At 39.9% G+C, this 16230-nt stretch overlaps 1 protein-coding gene across 1 annotated transcript in view; it reads left to right on the top strand.

Moving 5' to 3' along the window:
• Nucleotides 1–16230, top strand: part of zc3h3 (zinc finger CCCH-type containing 3) — a 106480-nt gene that overhangs the window by 43923 nt on the left and 46327 nt on the right. Inside the window, exon 4 of the mRNA XM_051711767.1 lies at nt 13578–13716. Coding sequence (XP_051567727.1) covers nt 13578–13716 — 139 coding nt within the window. The remainder of the gene's footprint in view (nt 1–13577; nt 13717–16230) is intronic.

Below are 16230 nucleotides of genomic sequence, written 5' to 3'. Positions count from 1 at the left end.
TTATTTTTTCCAGCCTGGTCTCATAAAATTTACGTGAGCATTGCAACATTTTTGCAAAATTGAAATTACGTGCTTCGTTACACATTTGGCTGCACTTTCTAAGTGAAATGTCCAGCGGGGATGGCAAAACCGAGCGAAATAAGGTTGTAATCAGACAAGGTTTTTTAAAGTGAATTTTAGATTGAGGTTTTAATAAGTACAATGTACCTCCCTAATCTAAACCTAACCAATAGTGTCTGAAAAGATGAATTAGAGTTTAACAAAACAGACTTCCTTACCCTTAACCAAAACCTAACCCTAACTGATATTGTTTTAAAATGCAAATGAAAACAAACAAACAAACAAAAAAAAAAAAAAAACACACATTTCCCAAAGCAAACATGTAATTTTGTGTTGCTTATATGCCACTTTCACTTTTGTGCGTCTTTAGCTGGATTCAAACGTGTCAAGTCCAAAGTCCATCAGGTGAGCTACCAAGAAAGCTAATGATATTGGAATAAGTGTGTATATGTAGGTGGCTCTGTAATACAAGTGTTAAAAAGTTTCGTTTTTCAAATCATGTGTTAAAGTAAAAGTGTTTTGATATCATAACATGGGGGGTGAGTAATAGAGTGAAACGTAAGTTTTTATAAAGTCATAATCAGCAATTGTACTTGTGATTTTTATAACAATGAATAAAGTGCACAGTTGTTGTAGTGCCTCTAGTGCTACTTTCACCAGGAAACTGCAGCAAAATGTAGAAAGCAGCACGTAAAAGTCAGTTTGCAAAAATGTATATAGAGTAGCATTGATTCTGAGACCGGGTTGTATTTTTCATTATATCTTAGCCACTTTTTTTCTATACATTGAAAATGAATGTGAAGGGGTGCAGTCAAACTCCAAAAATGGCACAAATAATAAATTAATACACTGCATTCCATGTTTTCTGAAGTCATACAATAACTTTGTGTGAGGAATTGACCAAAAGTCACTGAAAATTGCCAATCCTCCCTCCCAAATCTCCTTTGCGATGGCACACATTCTATATGGCGCTTCAAGATTGTGGAAGTCCTCTAATGTTTAATCAGATCCTGTCCGGAATACTTTTGCATGCTCAGTCTAGTGTCACCACACCTTACTGTATCTTTCAGAGATTCTTAATAAGAGTTGAGATATATATCCCTTAGGAGATGAGGTACAGAAAATGGAGTTACCTTTAAAATGCAAACAAAATGGAAAATAAAGTTGGCCAGTGACTTTTTTTTTATTTTATTTTATTTTTTTATTTTTTTTTACATCCAAAATGCATTTCAAGTCTTGTAAGGTCTAGTGGGCATAGTTTATGACCCTGCTTAGTTGAAACACTGAACAAGACTATCTCAAGCTTTTACCCCTCCAACTAGGTGTGTTTACCACTACGACACTTTCACGACCGCCATAAGTCACTCGGTGAGCCATTGACAGTACAACCGCAGGGTTAGTGATTGGTCAGTCGCGCTCAATCTCTCACTCAATGAGTGGAACTCAAGTTTTTTTAGCCAGTTGCATGCTCAGACTTCATTGAGCATGGACAGCCAAACACCAACTCTTTTTTGCAACACCCATATTCATGCCCTGTGATTAATGATCCCTTGCAAGGAGAATACCTCCTAGGGTTTTGTATGACCTGCTGCAGACTCTTAGGTGCCCTTGTGGTCAGACAGGTGGCTGACAGGTGGAGTGTGTGTTAGCGTGTGAGAGTGCCTTCAGCTCTCAGTGGACATACACACTCAACCAAAAATGAATCAGTCAAGTTTATTCACTCTGTCACCACACACTGAAGCGGATGTGTGCTCCATTGAGACATACGTGCACACATGTAAGTTACCCATGTTCGTCCACATATTTTCTGTGAATATATGGAGTACTCTTGTCAACACGTGGCATAATCACACCCGTTGATAATATGATGCAGCCTTATGTTTGCTAAATGTGCAATCCCACAAAAAAAAAAAAAAAAAAAAAATTGTGTCTCTTTCAGACACTCATGCTTACATGTTTTATAAACATGCCTCGATCCCTCAAAAGATATACAGTTCTCAGTTGTAACGGGCAGAGTTGCAGATCCCCAGTGCTTTATTGTGTGTTGGGGCACAGGGCACTTAACCTTCATAAGTGCCCCTGTGTAGTAGACACATGTCACAAAGGTGTGACTTCTTCAGTCTTACTCTTCTTGTGAACTTAGTCACAGCCCTCAGGCACTTCCTTGAAATGTGAGTCTCATGGGACACAAAGTGGTTTTGATAAATTTCATTATACAGATTTACTTAAACAAAAAGCAAAATCTTAGAAATCATTATTAGATGTTTTAAGTCCATCTCACAGTACTTTCTCCGTTGCTTTTTAAATTAATACAGTATCTCATTCAATGTATATCTTATTGTTCTGTTTTGATAGAAGTACAATGCTATCAGGCAAAGGGCAAGGTCAGGATGCTTTCCTCTCATCTCTAATTCATGCCTTTAATGCTAAAACTGGATGAAAACAGCAATATAAATGAAGTCAGTGTCACTACTTATTCGTGTTTTTCCTGCTCAGCTTGGAGAGAGGAAGAAATGCTGAAATTCCCAAGGAGTAAACATTAGCTATATGGAAACATATCCGTGATGTGGGCCCTGCAGTGTTGATGGACAGTGAGAGATGTCTAGCGTGAATCAAGAAGTAACTGAAATGTTAACACACAGTGAAATGACAGTAGACTTGTTGAATTATGACTGTCACCCTCCATTTCATTTTATAAGCAGTCAGGGATGCTCAGAGCAGGTCGTGTCCAAGGCATCTTGGGTACAGTCATCGTCTGATGTAGCAGCAGGCCCGAGTATTTATGTGCGTTAATGTGGTGTCGTTTTCCGTGATGATAGCACCATGTCGGTGACTGATGAGGCTAGGGGCCGGTTGCATAAAACTGTTTTAGTCTAGTCTTACTAGTTAGTCATCTTAAATGTTGGTCTTAATTTTTTCAGTCAGTTGCATAAAAACTTAGATCAGTCTAATGTAAGACCAAAATATAAGACAGCAGAAAGCAAACTTTTGTTTACATTCCATGTTGCCATGGAAAATAACTGTCAGCTGAGCCAGTGGGGGCTTCAGCTGAGGGATAGAAGGGGATTCAGTAGAGACTTTGTAGAAGACTTTGACTTCAACGATGGTAAAAAAAATAAAAAAATAATAAATTGTCATGCGTTTTTTATTATTTGGGTTAAAATCACTAAATTTGCTCATTAGAATCAAATTTGAAGCACTGTGTTCCTCTAATAAGCTAATATTTTCAGCAAATGGAAACTGTATTGAGCGTCCACTTTCAGTGTCAAATTAGACTGTCTTCCTAAAGACAACTGTGAGCTTGTTTTATGCAACAGGCTTTCTATGGCATCTTTAGCTAGTCAAACTAATTGTTAGGTGCAGTCTTAAGTTAATGACTATGCTTATGCAACCGGCCCCAGGTCTCATGGATGTCACTTGAGCCTCTCCCGATTTTGACTGGTTTGGCATCAAGGAGCCATCCTCTGGTCCTGGCAGCAGCCATGGTTCATGGTGAAGAGGTACTTCTTGTTCTTGATCTCTCATCGGATCTCGCTACAACAAGTACTACAACAGTTTTACTCCACTTCTTGCTATGTGTCTGTCTGCATTAGCAGAGGGTTCTTCTTATATTTCTGCCCTTTAAGACTTACCAAGTTTACACATGCACAAACACTTGGTTGAACAACAGGTCTCAGAGGTGGGGAGAGATGTTTGTTGGCACACCTTACCTAAATGCCATTGATTGTACATTCAGAAGAGCTCTTTAATTTTTGCCTGGATTGGAAAAGATTCTTCTAGGCCAGGGGTGCTCATTACGTTGAAAACTGTTTGATCTCGATAACAGATCGAAAGGTAAAGAGAATATAGAGAGAAAAGACACAAATAACAAAAAATATTAAAGATTGACGTTTTATTTCCTTGCTTCTGTAGCAGAGGCACTGTTTGACTGACCGGTGGCCTAAGGGTGTGCACTTATCACGCGTGTGCGCTCTGAGAGCACTCATGGTAATGCTCATTGTTGCCTAAATGGTCAAATCTAAATTTTGCCAAAAATGTTTGTCTTGGCGAGGTATTAATGAAAATATAGTCAGTAATGTCTAAAATAAATGTTAACAGGGATGGAAGATGGACCGATTAGGATAGACAATATGGATACGACTGCAGCGGCCATTGATAATGAGCAAAGGATCCTTAAAGATGCAGTTGCAGGTGGATGAGGGTAACAACTTACAAAGGCCTACGGATTCATCAAGGAAGGATGAAGTGTGGCGGGAGCAGCCAGACACAAACTTGCACTGCAGCAGCAGGCCAGACAAGAAGGATACAGAGCCAGGTTTTGCACCACAGCGCTACTGAATCCACTGTTGTGGAGGGGCACCAAGAAGACCAATGCCACCAGCAGGTCAGGTCAAGCCTGCAAGGTGAGCCACAAGAAGAGACGACTTTCAATCCACAGACAAGACAGGGAAGACATGACAGTGAGAAGAAACCAGGGAGAAGGAGTCTAATCAAGTGGCCGAGATGTAATGGAACAGACTAGATGAGAACCTGTGCTCCACATTGAAGAATGCCCTTACTGGAAGGGTGGAGGCCAAGCTTAATATGTTTAGCGATACTGTGTATGAAGAATGCATAGGTAGATTTGGTGAAAAAGTAGTAAGGAAGTGTGGTCCCAGGGTGATGGGTCGGAGAGAGGAGATACTTCAGCTTGTGAAAGAGTGGAGGCAGCTTCATAAGGCTTGGAGGAAGGCAGAGAAGCAGGAGAAGGAGGGCTTGAAGGTATTGTGGGATGGCATAAGGGCTAGATTAGCAGTCTTGAGGAGGGCAGAGAGAATCCGACAGCGGAGAAGAAAGAATGAAAGTGTGAAATTCATCAAGGACCCTTTTAAGTTTGTCAGAAACCTGCTGGTAGAAAAGAGGAGTGGGAAGCTGGTGATTGCAAAAGAAGAGACTGCTAAGTCTGCGAAGTTATATGGATGATGTCACAAGCATCCTCCAGACTGCTGCATGTACTAACCGACTCTTGAAAAGGCTGGAAGAGCTATTGGCATGGGCCAGAATGAAGATTAAGCCAACAAGATCATGTAGTCTTTTTATTAGAAAGGGGGTGAGGGATGATCAGATTTCATTTGAGGTGGAGGGGGAAAGAATACTAGTTGTAGCAGAGCAGCCTATTTGAAGTTTAGGGAGAGAATACACAGCAGATCTTTCAGACAAACACATGGCAGAATTGTTCCTGAAGCAACTGAAAGAGGGCCTGGATTAGCCAGTTGTCATCTCCCAGGCAAATTCAAGGTTTGGTTTTACCAATTTACACTTTACTATTGCCTGATGTGGCCACTACAAATGTGTGAGATTTCTGCAGCGGTAGTTGCAAAGATGGACACCAAGGCCAACAGTTATATCAGGAAGTGGCTAGGCCTGCCACATTGTCTCTCAGATGTAGCATTGTTTGGGAGAAATGCTTTACAACTGCCTCTAAAATCACTCACTCTGGGCTACAAGCAGGAAAAACCAGGCTTGTTTTGGAGCTACTAGAATCGACAGACCAGGCAGTGAGGGCAGGTCCAGGTCAAGTCCAAGTCTGAACAGGCAGAACTTGGAAGGCAGAGGAGGTCGTAAACCAGGTAGTTTCAAGACTGATGCATCAAGAGATTGTTGGAAGAACACAGTCAGGAAGAACAGGCCTTGGATGGGGGTGGCTCCCAAACTGTGGTCAGCAGCCTCCCAAAAACAGAGGAAATCCATGGTAGTTACAGAAGCAACTAGGATGGAAGAGGAAGGGTATAAGGTTAGGGCAGTCAGCCAGCAGCAGCAAAGGTGCTGGACCATATGGGAGGGGACAACTGATAGAGTGTTAGGATGGGCTTACCAGTGGAAGGTACCCCAGGCCAGGCAAAGTTTTCTAATAAGATCCACCGTCAATACTCTACCAAGCCCTGGGAATTTGTCTCTGTGGTATGGCAAAGAGGAGAGCTGCCCCCTCTTTGAGGCCCCAAGAGCAAACTTACAGCACATATTGGTCGGGTGCAAGACTGCCCTGGCACAAGGACGGTACAGATGGCGGCATGGTCAGGTCATGCGTAAACTGGCAGAGATCCTAGAGGTGCATAGAGTAAAGGCAAACAAAGGCAACCATGCTCCCCAGAGGCAGGGTTTTTATTTTGTTAAAAATGGAGGTGCCGCACAAGGCACAGCACAGAGGGAAGCCAGATCAAGCTTGGTGCCTGGAAGTGATTGGTCAATGATGCTCGTCCTTGGCCAGCAGCTGAAATTACCTATCGAGGTTACCATTACCTCCTTGAGGCTGGATGTAGTGTTGTGGTTGACTTCAGCTAGGAAAATTATAAAGAGTGAGCTTACTGTTCCATGGGAAGAGGGTCTTGAGACGAAGAAGCTAAAATATGCTGATCTGGTCACAGAGTGCAGGGTAAATGGATGGAGGACTGCCACCTACCCTGTGGAGGTTGGGTGGCTAGGATTTATGGGAACATCAATGCAGCACCTATTTAGAGACACTGGCATTGTAGGAGCAGCTTTAAAAAAGTATTTTAAGGAATTGGCAGAGGAAGCTGAGAAAGGGAGTTTCTGGCTATGGTTAAGAAGGAAGGGCAAAAAGTGGGGGGTTCAGAAGTAGGAAACTGAGGAATAGGGAACCTGGGTGATATATGGTGAGGAGTTGTGCTGGTAGTATGCCATATGGAACCGGTAGCACTGAGTTACCGAGAGATACGGTGCCAGTAGGGCACTGAGTATGCATCTCGGTGCCAGTTGGCCAACGGGCTGGCGTGTATGGTCGTGTCGAGGTATTATGACATATAAAACCCTGGATGCAAGTAATTTGTGAAGGAAGAATGTCTGGATGGGAAGACAAGGATGAGAGTCATTGGATGGGATCTGGTGTCCAGCTACGGGGGATGGCAGGGAGAGATCCTTGACTGCTGCCCCACCACCAGGAGATGTTCCGGGATTAATGGGGTGAAACATTGAAGATAGGTGGCTCCTGGCTGTTGACCCCGCAGCTGGGCTGAAGGCACTGATGGTTATTATAGCTACCTGTGCATCTGTTTAACAGTGGGACAAAAAATCAGATTTGTATGAAAATATCGGACTTAAAGTATAAATGTAGCCTAATAAACCTGCCGCTGATACGTCGTTAATATTAATCAAACAACAATAACAAGAAAAAAAAAGAAGAAAAAAAAATGCTCTTGGCTGTATAAATTTAGTAGCTTTAAAAAGTATTAATGGAACATGATCAAACAGTGAAGACCAGTATTACTAGTTTTACATTACATTTAATTTTTATTGTGAATGTTTACTTGAATACTTGATAATCTACTGCTTTAAAAAAAAAAAAAAATATATATATATATATATATATATATATATATATATATATTGATTTTTATTTGGTTATTTTTGTATTTATTTTTTCTATTGTTTTTTATTTGTTTCTACGTATTTATTGCTTGTATATATTTATTTATTTGTTTCTTTGTTCTTATTTGATTACAGACTGTTGACTTATATGGAATAATTACTTGATAACTTGAAACAATGCTCATATAATTAAAAAATAAGTATTATTATTTGTTGTGGTATCAAAATAGGTATAGAGAATCGTCAAATTTCACAACCGACTACATATATATTGTCCATGGTAGATTTTGCTATTATAACATTATGAAAAAGTAGATCTCATTGCACAAATGTGTCAGCACCACTGATTTAGGCATTTGGGTCAGTGTTTTGGCCTCCCTCCAGTCTAGGGATGGGTCAGCATGTCTCACCCGATAACTGACTAGTTGATTAGTAAGGTCGAGTAGTTAATCTAGATTGGTTTCTTATTATTTTGTTTAGTTTTTATATTTTTAGTGGTGGTGCTTTAATTTGCATGCTGTGCATTAACTTTTAAGGCTCTGACACATTTACCTTTAAAGTTACACAGCAAGAATGAAAGATTAACAAATGGAGCTCACTTCTCCCACCAGGTTTTCTCATCAGTCAGTTTTAATTTTAAACTAATTTTGTTATTATCATTAATTGTGTTATATCTATTTCAGAAGCTCTTCTATATGACCTCAAATATAATTGTTGTGCTCAGTTGCAGCCCCTACTCTCCACTTGGCATCATGTTTGTGGACAAATATGATACGATTGCTCTGATTTCACATGTGGTTTTAGGAATGCCTCTTAAACAGCTGCTTCATAACTCAGGAGGCGCTGAGAATTTAGTGAATTGCTTGGAGAGAGACAGACATGCATAGTACAATCAAACAATAGTCAACAAACAATTCCCTCTCAACAATTCCCTGCCAAGAGGGCACTCCGAAGCTTTGCCACACTCAAATTTCTGCCACACTTATTTTGTCCCTAGAGAATCTGCTCTGCCTTAACACTAGTTTGATTGCGGTGTTGAGTGTTGCTGGTTTACCAGAGAAGCATTTAATGGCAGTGATGCCGCCCCACTGGGACTCAGAGGATGAGTCCCTGGGGGATTTCTGCAGAAGCAGGGGGAATGTCTCTCGCTGTCAATAATGAGATTAATGATGTGACAGAGATGGAACGGTAAAGAATCGGACTGCTGTTAAACGGAATTAGTTGTCAAATTTGGAGACGGGATCAGAGAATATGAGATGATATGGCTTGATAATCCCTAAGAGGATGCAGGGTGTCACCGGTGTCCTGTCATAACAGTGATGAGGGAACATTCCGCAATGCCATACCACTATTAAAGCTGTAAGGGTCTCAGTTTCAGAGAACACGGAAGGACAAGAAGTGTAGCTTGAATATCTGTTCTGAACTTTCACATTTTATGTCCTTCAAACAAATCTGGGAAAGTCTAAGGAGACTAGTTTGCCACCTTAAAGTCAACTTGAATTGACCCTACGTACTTTCTTATTGCATATTTCTTGTCTTTGTGTGACCGATTAAGTGGTGCATGTTATTCCAACGGTGAGAGACGTTGTAGCAGGGGTGCCGCACTATCGGGGGTGTTGATCTATCTCTCTTGCCCTAGGTTCCATCCTGGTAGGTAAGGCCCACTCTTTACAATCAAATCAATTCCTGATGGATAAAATCAAGCGCTGCCCTACATTTTATCTTGATAAACATCCTCTTTAACTCAGAAATACATCACATTACAAACTTAAATGGGTTGCGAACAACAATTTACATTGACTTTAAAGTTCACCCAAAAATGAAAATTCTGTCATTGTATGGAATAAAATATGCTATGAAAGTGAATGGTGACTGAATCTGTCATTCCTTAACATTTTGTCATAACAGTCATTCGGGTTTAGAACAAGATGAGGGTGAGTAAATTGTGACATGATTATTTAAAAAAAAAAAAAAAATTTAAATAAAAATGACACTTGAAAGTGTCAAAAGGTGACTATCACATAATTATTAAATGGGCTTTGTGCAGGTGTACCTTTTGAAAAACAACCTCTTGTTCCCTGTTTACTGTAACATCACCACTCAGTTATCCCCAGCAGCCCAACAAGTCCACAGAAATTAGACAGAAAAATAACATGGGAACCTGTCAGAAAAATTAGTCTGTGCTTGTGACAGAGGGAAACAGATAAAGGTGTGAGCTCGCAGCGCTGAAGCCAGAGTGAGTTGAGTAAATAATCGGCGGTCTGAGGCGGTGCGGGTGTGGGGCTGGCATGTCAGCAGGCGATGGATGAGTCCCTGGGCCTGATTGTAAAGCCCAGCAGGTTGTGTTGGTTGAGTGAGTCTGTGCCGAGTGGAGTCTCAATCTTCCCTCTAATAGGCCACTGACAGGCCTTTACCACACACATATACACACACTTGCAAGCACACACATCAATAACAGTGTCCTGACAGGGACCACAGCCTTAGCTTTGGCACCTAGCGTTCAGCACTACACTAAACCAGCCGACAGAGACCCAGGCAGTATCAATTCTGCGGCGCCATCATTAGACAATAGGTAAGGTGGAACGATACGGTGACGTGTGTAGTATATGGCTGGCTGTGTAAGACACAAGCTGCCTGACAAGCCGTATTTGTCATCCGCAGGGACACGGGCAGGTCCGACGTCTGCAGGATAGATGAGAGGTGTGTGAAAAAGTGACTTTGAGTCTGACGACTAATCTTGCAAGCTCACGTACACAACCTCTTGATAGAGGCCCACACACAAGTGTGTTTGCTCCCTCACTTATGCAGTCCGGCCATATTCTCCACAGCTCTAACACTCCATCATACAGTGTAAAGCACACATAAACACTCATAAGGGGTCCTCCGTATCAAACACATGTACAGTTGGACCCACCCCTCCGCTGCATGCTCTGTCGCTAGGCCATGCTGTGCTGAGATTTGATCATCGGTAAATGTTTGTCGAAGATGAATTACCCTGCTGATACTGAAGTGTGTGTGGTGATAAATGGAGAGGGGCATCCTGGCATGGAAGACAGGGAAAAATAGGAGGAGGAAGGATTTCTATTGCGACAGGAAATGTGAGTTTCTATTGTAACAAGATGAAATGGCTATTAAATGCACATAGGAAGAGTAGACGTTTAAATAACCAGGGAATTATTATTATTATTTTTTTTTTTTTTTTTTACCAAAAACAATAAAACCAAATCTTTTTACTTCCTTTCTTCCTTTCTTTCCTTCCTTCTGTTGTTTCTTTGTTCTTTTGTTTTCTTTATTACTTTATTTTTTCGTTATTTCTGTCTGTCTGTCTATCTGTCTCTTTGTTAGTTCTTTCTTTCTCCCTTCCATCTGTTCTTTCTATTTGTATATGTTCCTTCCCTCATTCCATCTTTCCTCCCTTCTGTTCTGTCTATCTGTCTGTGTTCCTTTCTTTCTTTCTGTCTTTTTTATTTCTTCTGTCTGTTCTTTATTTTCTTCTGTTGTTTCTTTGTTCTTTTGTTTTCTTTATTTCTCTTTCTTTTTTTGTTATTTCTGTCTGTCTGTCTGCCTGTCTTTTCATTGGTTCTTTCTTTTTTCTCTCTTCCTTACTTCCATCAGTTCTTTTTATCTGTCTATGTTCCTTCCTTCCCTCCTTCCTTCTTTACTCCCTTCTGTTCTGTAGGGCGGCCCCCGACCAAAGATTTTCCTAGTCGACTAGTAGACGTTAATTTAAGCCATTAGTTGTCTAGTTGCACGTTTATGATATTAATTTAATTACTTATATATATTTTGGAGGGCATCAGAAAATGGTTTGAGTTCCAGGGTGGAGAATGTTGTAAGTAACATTACTAACACTGTTCTTCATTACAGAGAAATACTAAACCGTAATAATGAGTCTTTAAAATATACATTTTACAAGCGCACGCACGAAGCGAGCCGCAGTGACACCGGCAAAAGCAGTAATCATTCTGAATGTGTTGGAAAAACCAGCAAGGAGACTGTCTGAACATTTTGTGAATTTATAGAGAGAAATGCACATTAGGGTTGTGCCGACAGATGATGATCTCGGGGATCGTTGATGTTCAGAGCGATCGCCAATAGCTGATGCCTTTGATGATGTCAAGACGATATTTGGCCCGTTTTTCCCATGTATTAAATTGTTATTATTATTAGGCTATTATTATTGGCAAATTAATATTACAAATAATTTGTCTGTAGACACACAGACACCCGCTTGAAGAAACACACTTTATTATGTTATTAAGAACAGATGACAGAAAAGCCGTCTATGCGCATGTATGACACACTGTTTGTATGGAGGCGTGCAGTCTCGTGGAACACGTGCATCTAAAAGGTTCTCACTCTTTCTTTGTGTCTGTCTGAACGCAACTCTGCAGCCTATACAACTGTGATTAAAACAGAAAATAATACAAAAACACGTCCACCTCAAAACATTATTTATATTTCAGTGATTATTATCCTCATTATAATTATTATTTTTACATTTATAATTATTTTTATGTCTTCATTTGTGTAAGTAATTTTCGGATACTTGCCTGATGGTAAATGGAAAGGTGTGTGTGTGTGTATGTATATATATATATATATATATATATATATATATATATATATATACAGTATATTATTCTTTTATAACTTCTTTTATTGTATTTGCTTTTTCTTTTTGTTTGGAATGCAATTTGAATTTAGAAATTGTATTTGATTTAAGTTTTTCGTTTTTTAATAAATTAATTTAATTTTCAATGCAAAATCACTAAAGCAAGAACATTCACTGATCCCTCAGCCCGGGGGTTGTCGATGTAATTGGATATATATTTCGTGAAGGAGGGAACAAAACAATTTTATTCACACACATGATGTATTTTCCCAGACAACGAAATACCTGACTGGTAGAGAATGCACAGATGAAGTAGGTTCTTTGCCAGAGAGATGTTGACAACTGTTGTAAATCTTTCAAAAAGTTGAACAACACATTTAAATTGCACATTTTTTTCCAGTTTCATTAGAATTTTTAGTTAAAATAAATAAAAAATAAAGTTCTAAGTTTGAAATCAAGGTGTCTTGCTTTATTGTGTAGGCTTAACCATAACCCTGCTTAACGAAAATGACCCCATAGTACCACCTAGCATCCAACCAGCGGTAATACCGGTGTTCGTCAGTTTCCTGTGGAATTTTTTTCTGCGACCAACTGACCAATCAAAACTTGGTCGACTAAGACTCTTCTCATCGACTAACATTTGGTTGACTATCAGGGGGCAGCCCTACTGTTCTGTCTATCTGTCTATGTTCCATTCTTTCTATTTTTCTTCCTTCCTTCCTTCCTCACTCTGATTTCTTAAGTTCTTTAAGTAATTTCATTCTCCTGCTGGCTTGTCTAACATGCTAAATTGTAGCTGCTGGGAATAAATCTTTGGGGTTTTTAGCTCCAGTGTAAAGCGGCAACGAGCGAAAGCCACCATGCCGAGTCCATCTTTTACTCAGCCTGCATGAATGCATGTCACTTCAGCCCAGCCACTCATAAAGCAACATGATGGATAAATGAATATAGAAATAAATAAATAAAAGCCACACTTATTCTCTCCTGCACATCCTTCCCTCCTTCTCTCTGACGGATCTGTGAAATGATATAAGGAATAAGACTTAGAGAGAAAGAAAAGGAAGGGTTGGGGTGGAGAGCCTGATATGATTTATTAGGCTGATAAAAATTCAGCCTTTGTTATTCAGTCATTTTTCCATGTGTAGCTTATTAAGGAGCGCACCTGCCAGTTTGTGTGTGCTGGTGGGTGTGTTGCTAAATGTGTGTGTCCCATGGAGAAGAAGGATTCAGACCTCACAGAGCCAGTCTAGATTGTACCTTCTCGCTTTGTTAAGCGGCATAAAGAACTCTTCACAGATAAACTCTCAGGTGTCTTTTGGGGGGTTATTTATGTCTACCAATGAGAATGAAATTGGATGCTTTTCCTAGATGTGAAATGTAAAATGTAACAGACTCTAAAATGTGAGTTTATGCAAACCACTGGCTGACTAACTAATGACTTGGTTATAGCTCATGCGGGCATCATTAGGTGATTAAGTATTATTGATCGGTAAAGTGACAATTAATTCCTTTTCGTGATTTGTCTGTTCCTCCACAGGCCCCCCTTCTTCGTCAGTGCAAAGCCTGGCATCACACAGGGTCATCAAAACACGCTACAAGATCGACACACGTAGAGTCTATGCAATCCACCACAACCCTGCTCTTTCCTACAGGGTTAAGAGAGTCCAGTCAGCCAGGTCAGTCATGAAACGCATTCCCTTTCAGAACTGTGTGCTATTCTAGTGGACGTGGAAGTGTTAAGCACTGTTCACTTGTTTCCTCTTCAGCAGGTCTCTTTTTTTATTTGCTAAAATCTATCATAAATTTGTGTTTGCACATGTGCGTGCATCCCACCCACGATTGGTCTTATCCACTAATAATACACTAAGGGGCAGATTCACTAAGAATGAAATGCAGCCGGTAAAAGCCCAGTTTTTTTGCGTGTGCTCTCTGCACTAGTTTAGCGCCCGATTCACTAATGAAATTATGCAGATAAGGCAATGGTGCAAACGTGCCCACAAAATCACTGCTGAACGCAATTTGTACGTGCAATTCTGATCTTGCGGTCTGGTTCTGTGCGCTATACAGCGGAGGATGCCACAGACCATCGTATTTGAAACCCCTGCCAGGACTGTAAAACATCACTGTGATCCAGACACCTGGATCATCTCTTAAACAGGCAGAATGTGCGCTTGATGACACAGCACCTCTGGATATATGCCAGGCTATAACGCTCTTCTCAATCATTTGATGTTTTTTTGATTAATTACTGCTGATATGATTGGTTGAAAATGTTCACTAACATCTCTTTTAAATAAAATGTAATTACATTTTATTAGAGTGATCTAAATTGTGCCAGGCAATTTTTGTAAATGAAGCACAATCTACATTGAGCCTAATTTAAATAGAAAGGAGGCGTTTTTGCACAGAAAGGAATGACAGTGACTTCATTTAAATACTCAAGACGCAGCGCAATTTCAGTGCTGATTGTGCCTGCTAAAATCGATTGCAGGGTGGTTAGTGAATAAGATGCAGGTTTTTGCGCTGGAATACCACATGCAAAAGTGGCGCAACTGTTTAGTGAATTCCCCACTAAGTTTCATACTTATGTGTGCATAAGTTCTTAAATGAAGAACTTCAAAACAGGTCATTTGTTTTTACCCTCATTCTAGTATTGATTAATCCAGATTATTCTCTATGAGGGACCATGCGCCCACTGTCAGTAATTTGCTTAAAATATGCCTAAACAATCTCCAAATAAGGGCTGTCTGTTCAGCCTGTACAGCCTTTCGTCACTCTCAACAAACATATCCTTACACTCTCAAAGATGCACTTTTAACTGAGGCCAGGTAAGTAAAATAGCTAAATGTTGTCTGATATCATGTTACTAATGTTTAATGAAATTAGTGTAAATTGGTACTTATATCACAAATTAGATAAACATTTTATTTTTAACAAAACATGCAATAATTAACCGGAAAGTAATCAGATTAGATAACCTGAAAGAGTAATGCAAAAGATTTAGTTACTGATGACAATTTTAGTTGTGTAATTTGTAATCAGTATCAGAATACGTTTCAGAAGTAATCTGTCCAACACTGCCCAACACACATTGCCATTTTTTTGCATGCATGTAGTTTCAGTTCGTTCTACATTTTATCATAAATTTTGGATAAGTTGTGTGAAATTCAAATAAAAATGTGAAAGTATTGATGAAACGTGACTTCTGTGTAAATGCATTAGCACACAGGTTTGTATGCGTACATTTGTGAGACCCAATTTCAGTCTGACACAACCATACAACGTGTTCCCTTCCATGAAAGTGTGCCTTTTTAGTTGATGTGGAAGCGATCAGCACTGTCCCCTCAGTTCGTGCAATTCTTGTTTGTTTCCACTTTAACAGGGCTCATTTTAATGGCTTAATTATACCATAAATTGTTTTTGCATATGGGTGTGCATCCCACTCACAATCTCAGCCCGGCACAACCAATTACCAGACTGATTAAAACCTCTCTGTTGACATTCAGTGTTTTTATCAGTGTCTCAGTGCCTAATAAAACATTAAATAACTGCCTGGTTTTTAATAACGGCACACAGAACCATAACTACCGTAACTACTACCTCATCACTGCTGATATTATGACAGAGAGAAGGTGCCACTCGTCATGGTAATCTATTACTGAAACCATAATATTAGACCGTAAACATGTTCTACGGGATGGCCCACATGATCATGATAAAAAGAGAGAAAAGTCGGCACAACACGGCTCCAAAATTAGAAAAATGTATTTGAATATTCTTACCTAAGGTGACGTTTCGAGCCCACGGCTCTTCATCAGACAATCTGATGAAAAGCCTTGGGCTCGAAACATCACCTTAGGTGAGAACATTAAAATATTTTTTTTCTAATTTTGGAGCCATGGTGTGCCGAATTTTCTCTTTTTCTGATACCAATTTGGTCAGGCACCCACATTGAGCTTTTTTTGCCTTTGGATGTGTGTGCTTTTGTTAATTTTTCCCACATGATCATGAGAACATGTGGGTGGTCACTGAGACACTCATTCCAGACCATAGCTTTTAATGGCCAAAGACTCTTCTTAATCAGTTTTATAAAATAACATTAAAGTGTTGGGAAAGGAAATGGGGAAGAAATGTCAAAAAAGGAAGAGACTATAGTTAGGATTTGCTTGTTTACTTGTTTATTTTTACAA

The sequence above is a fragment of the Myxocyprinus asiaticus genome, chromosome 12 (genome assembly GCF_019703515.2).
Source record: "Myxocyprinus asiaticus isolate MX2 ecotype Aquarium Trade chromosome 12, UBuf_Myxa_2, whole genome shotgun sequence".
Classification (NCBI taxonomy): Eukaryota; Metazoa; Chordata; class Actinopteri; order Cypriniformes; family Catostomidae; genus Myxocyprinus; species Myxocyprinus asiaticus.
The sequence above is the reverse complement of the archived record's forward strand: the minus strand, read 5'-3'. Positions and strand labels throughout refer to the sequence as shown.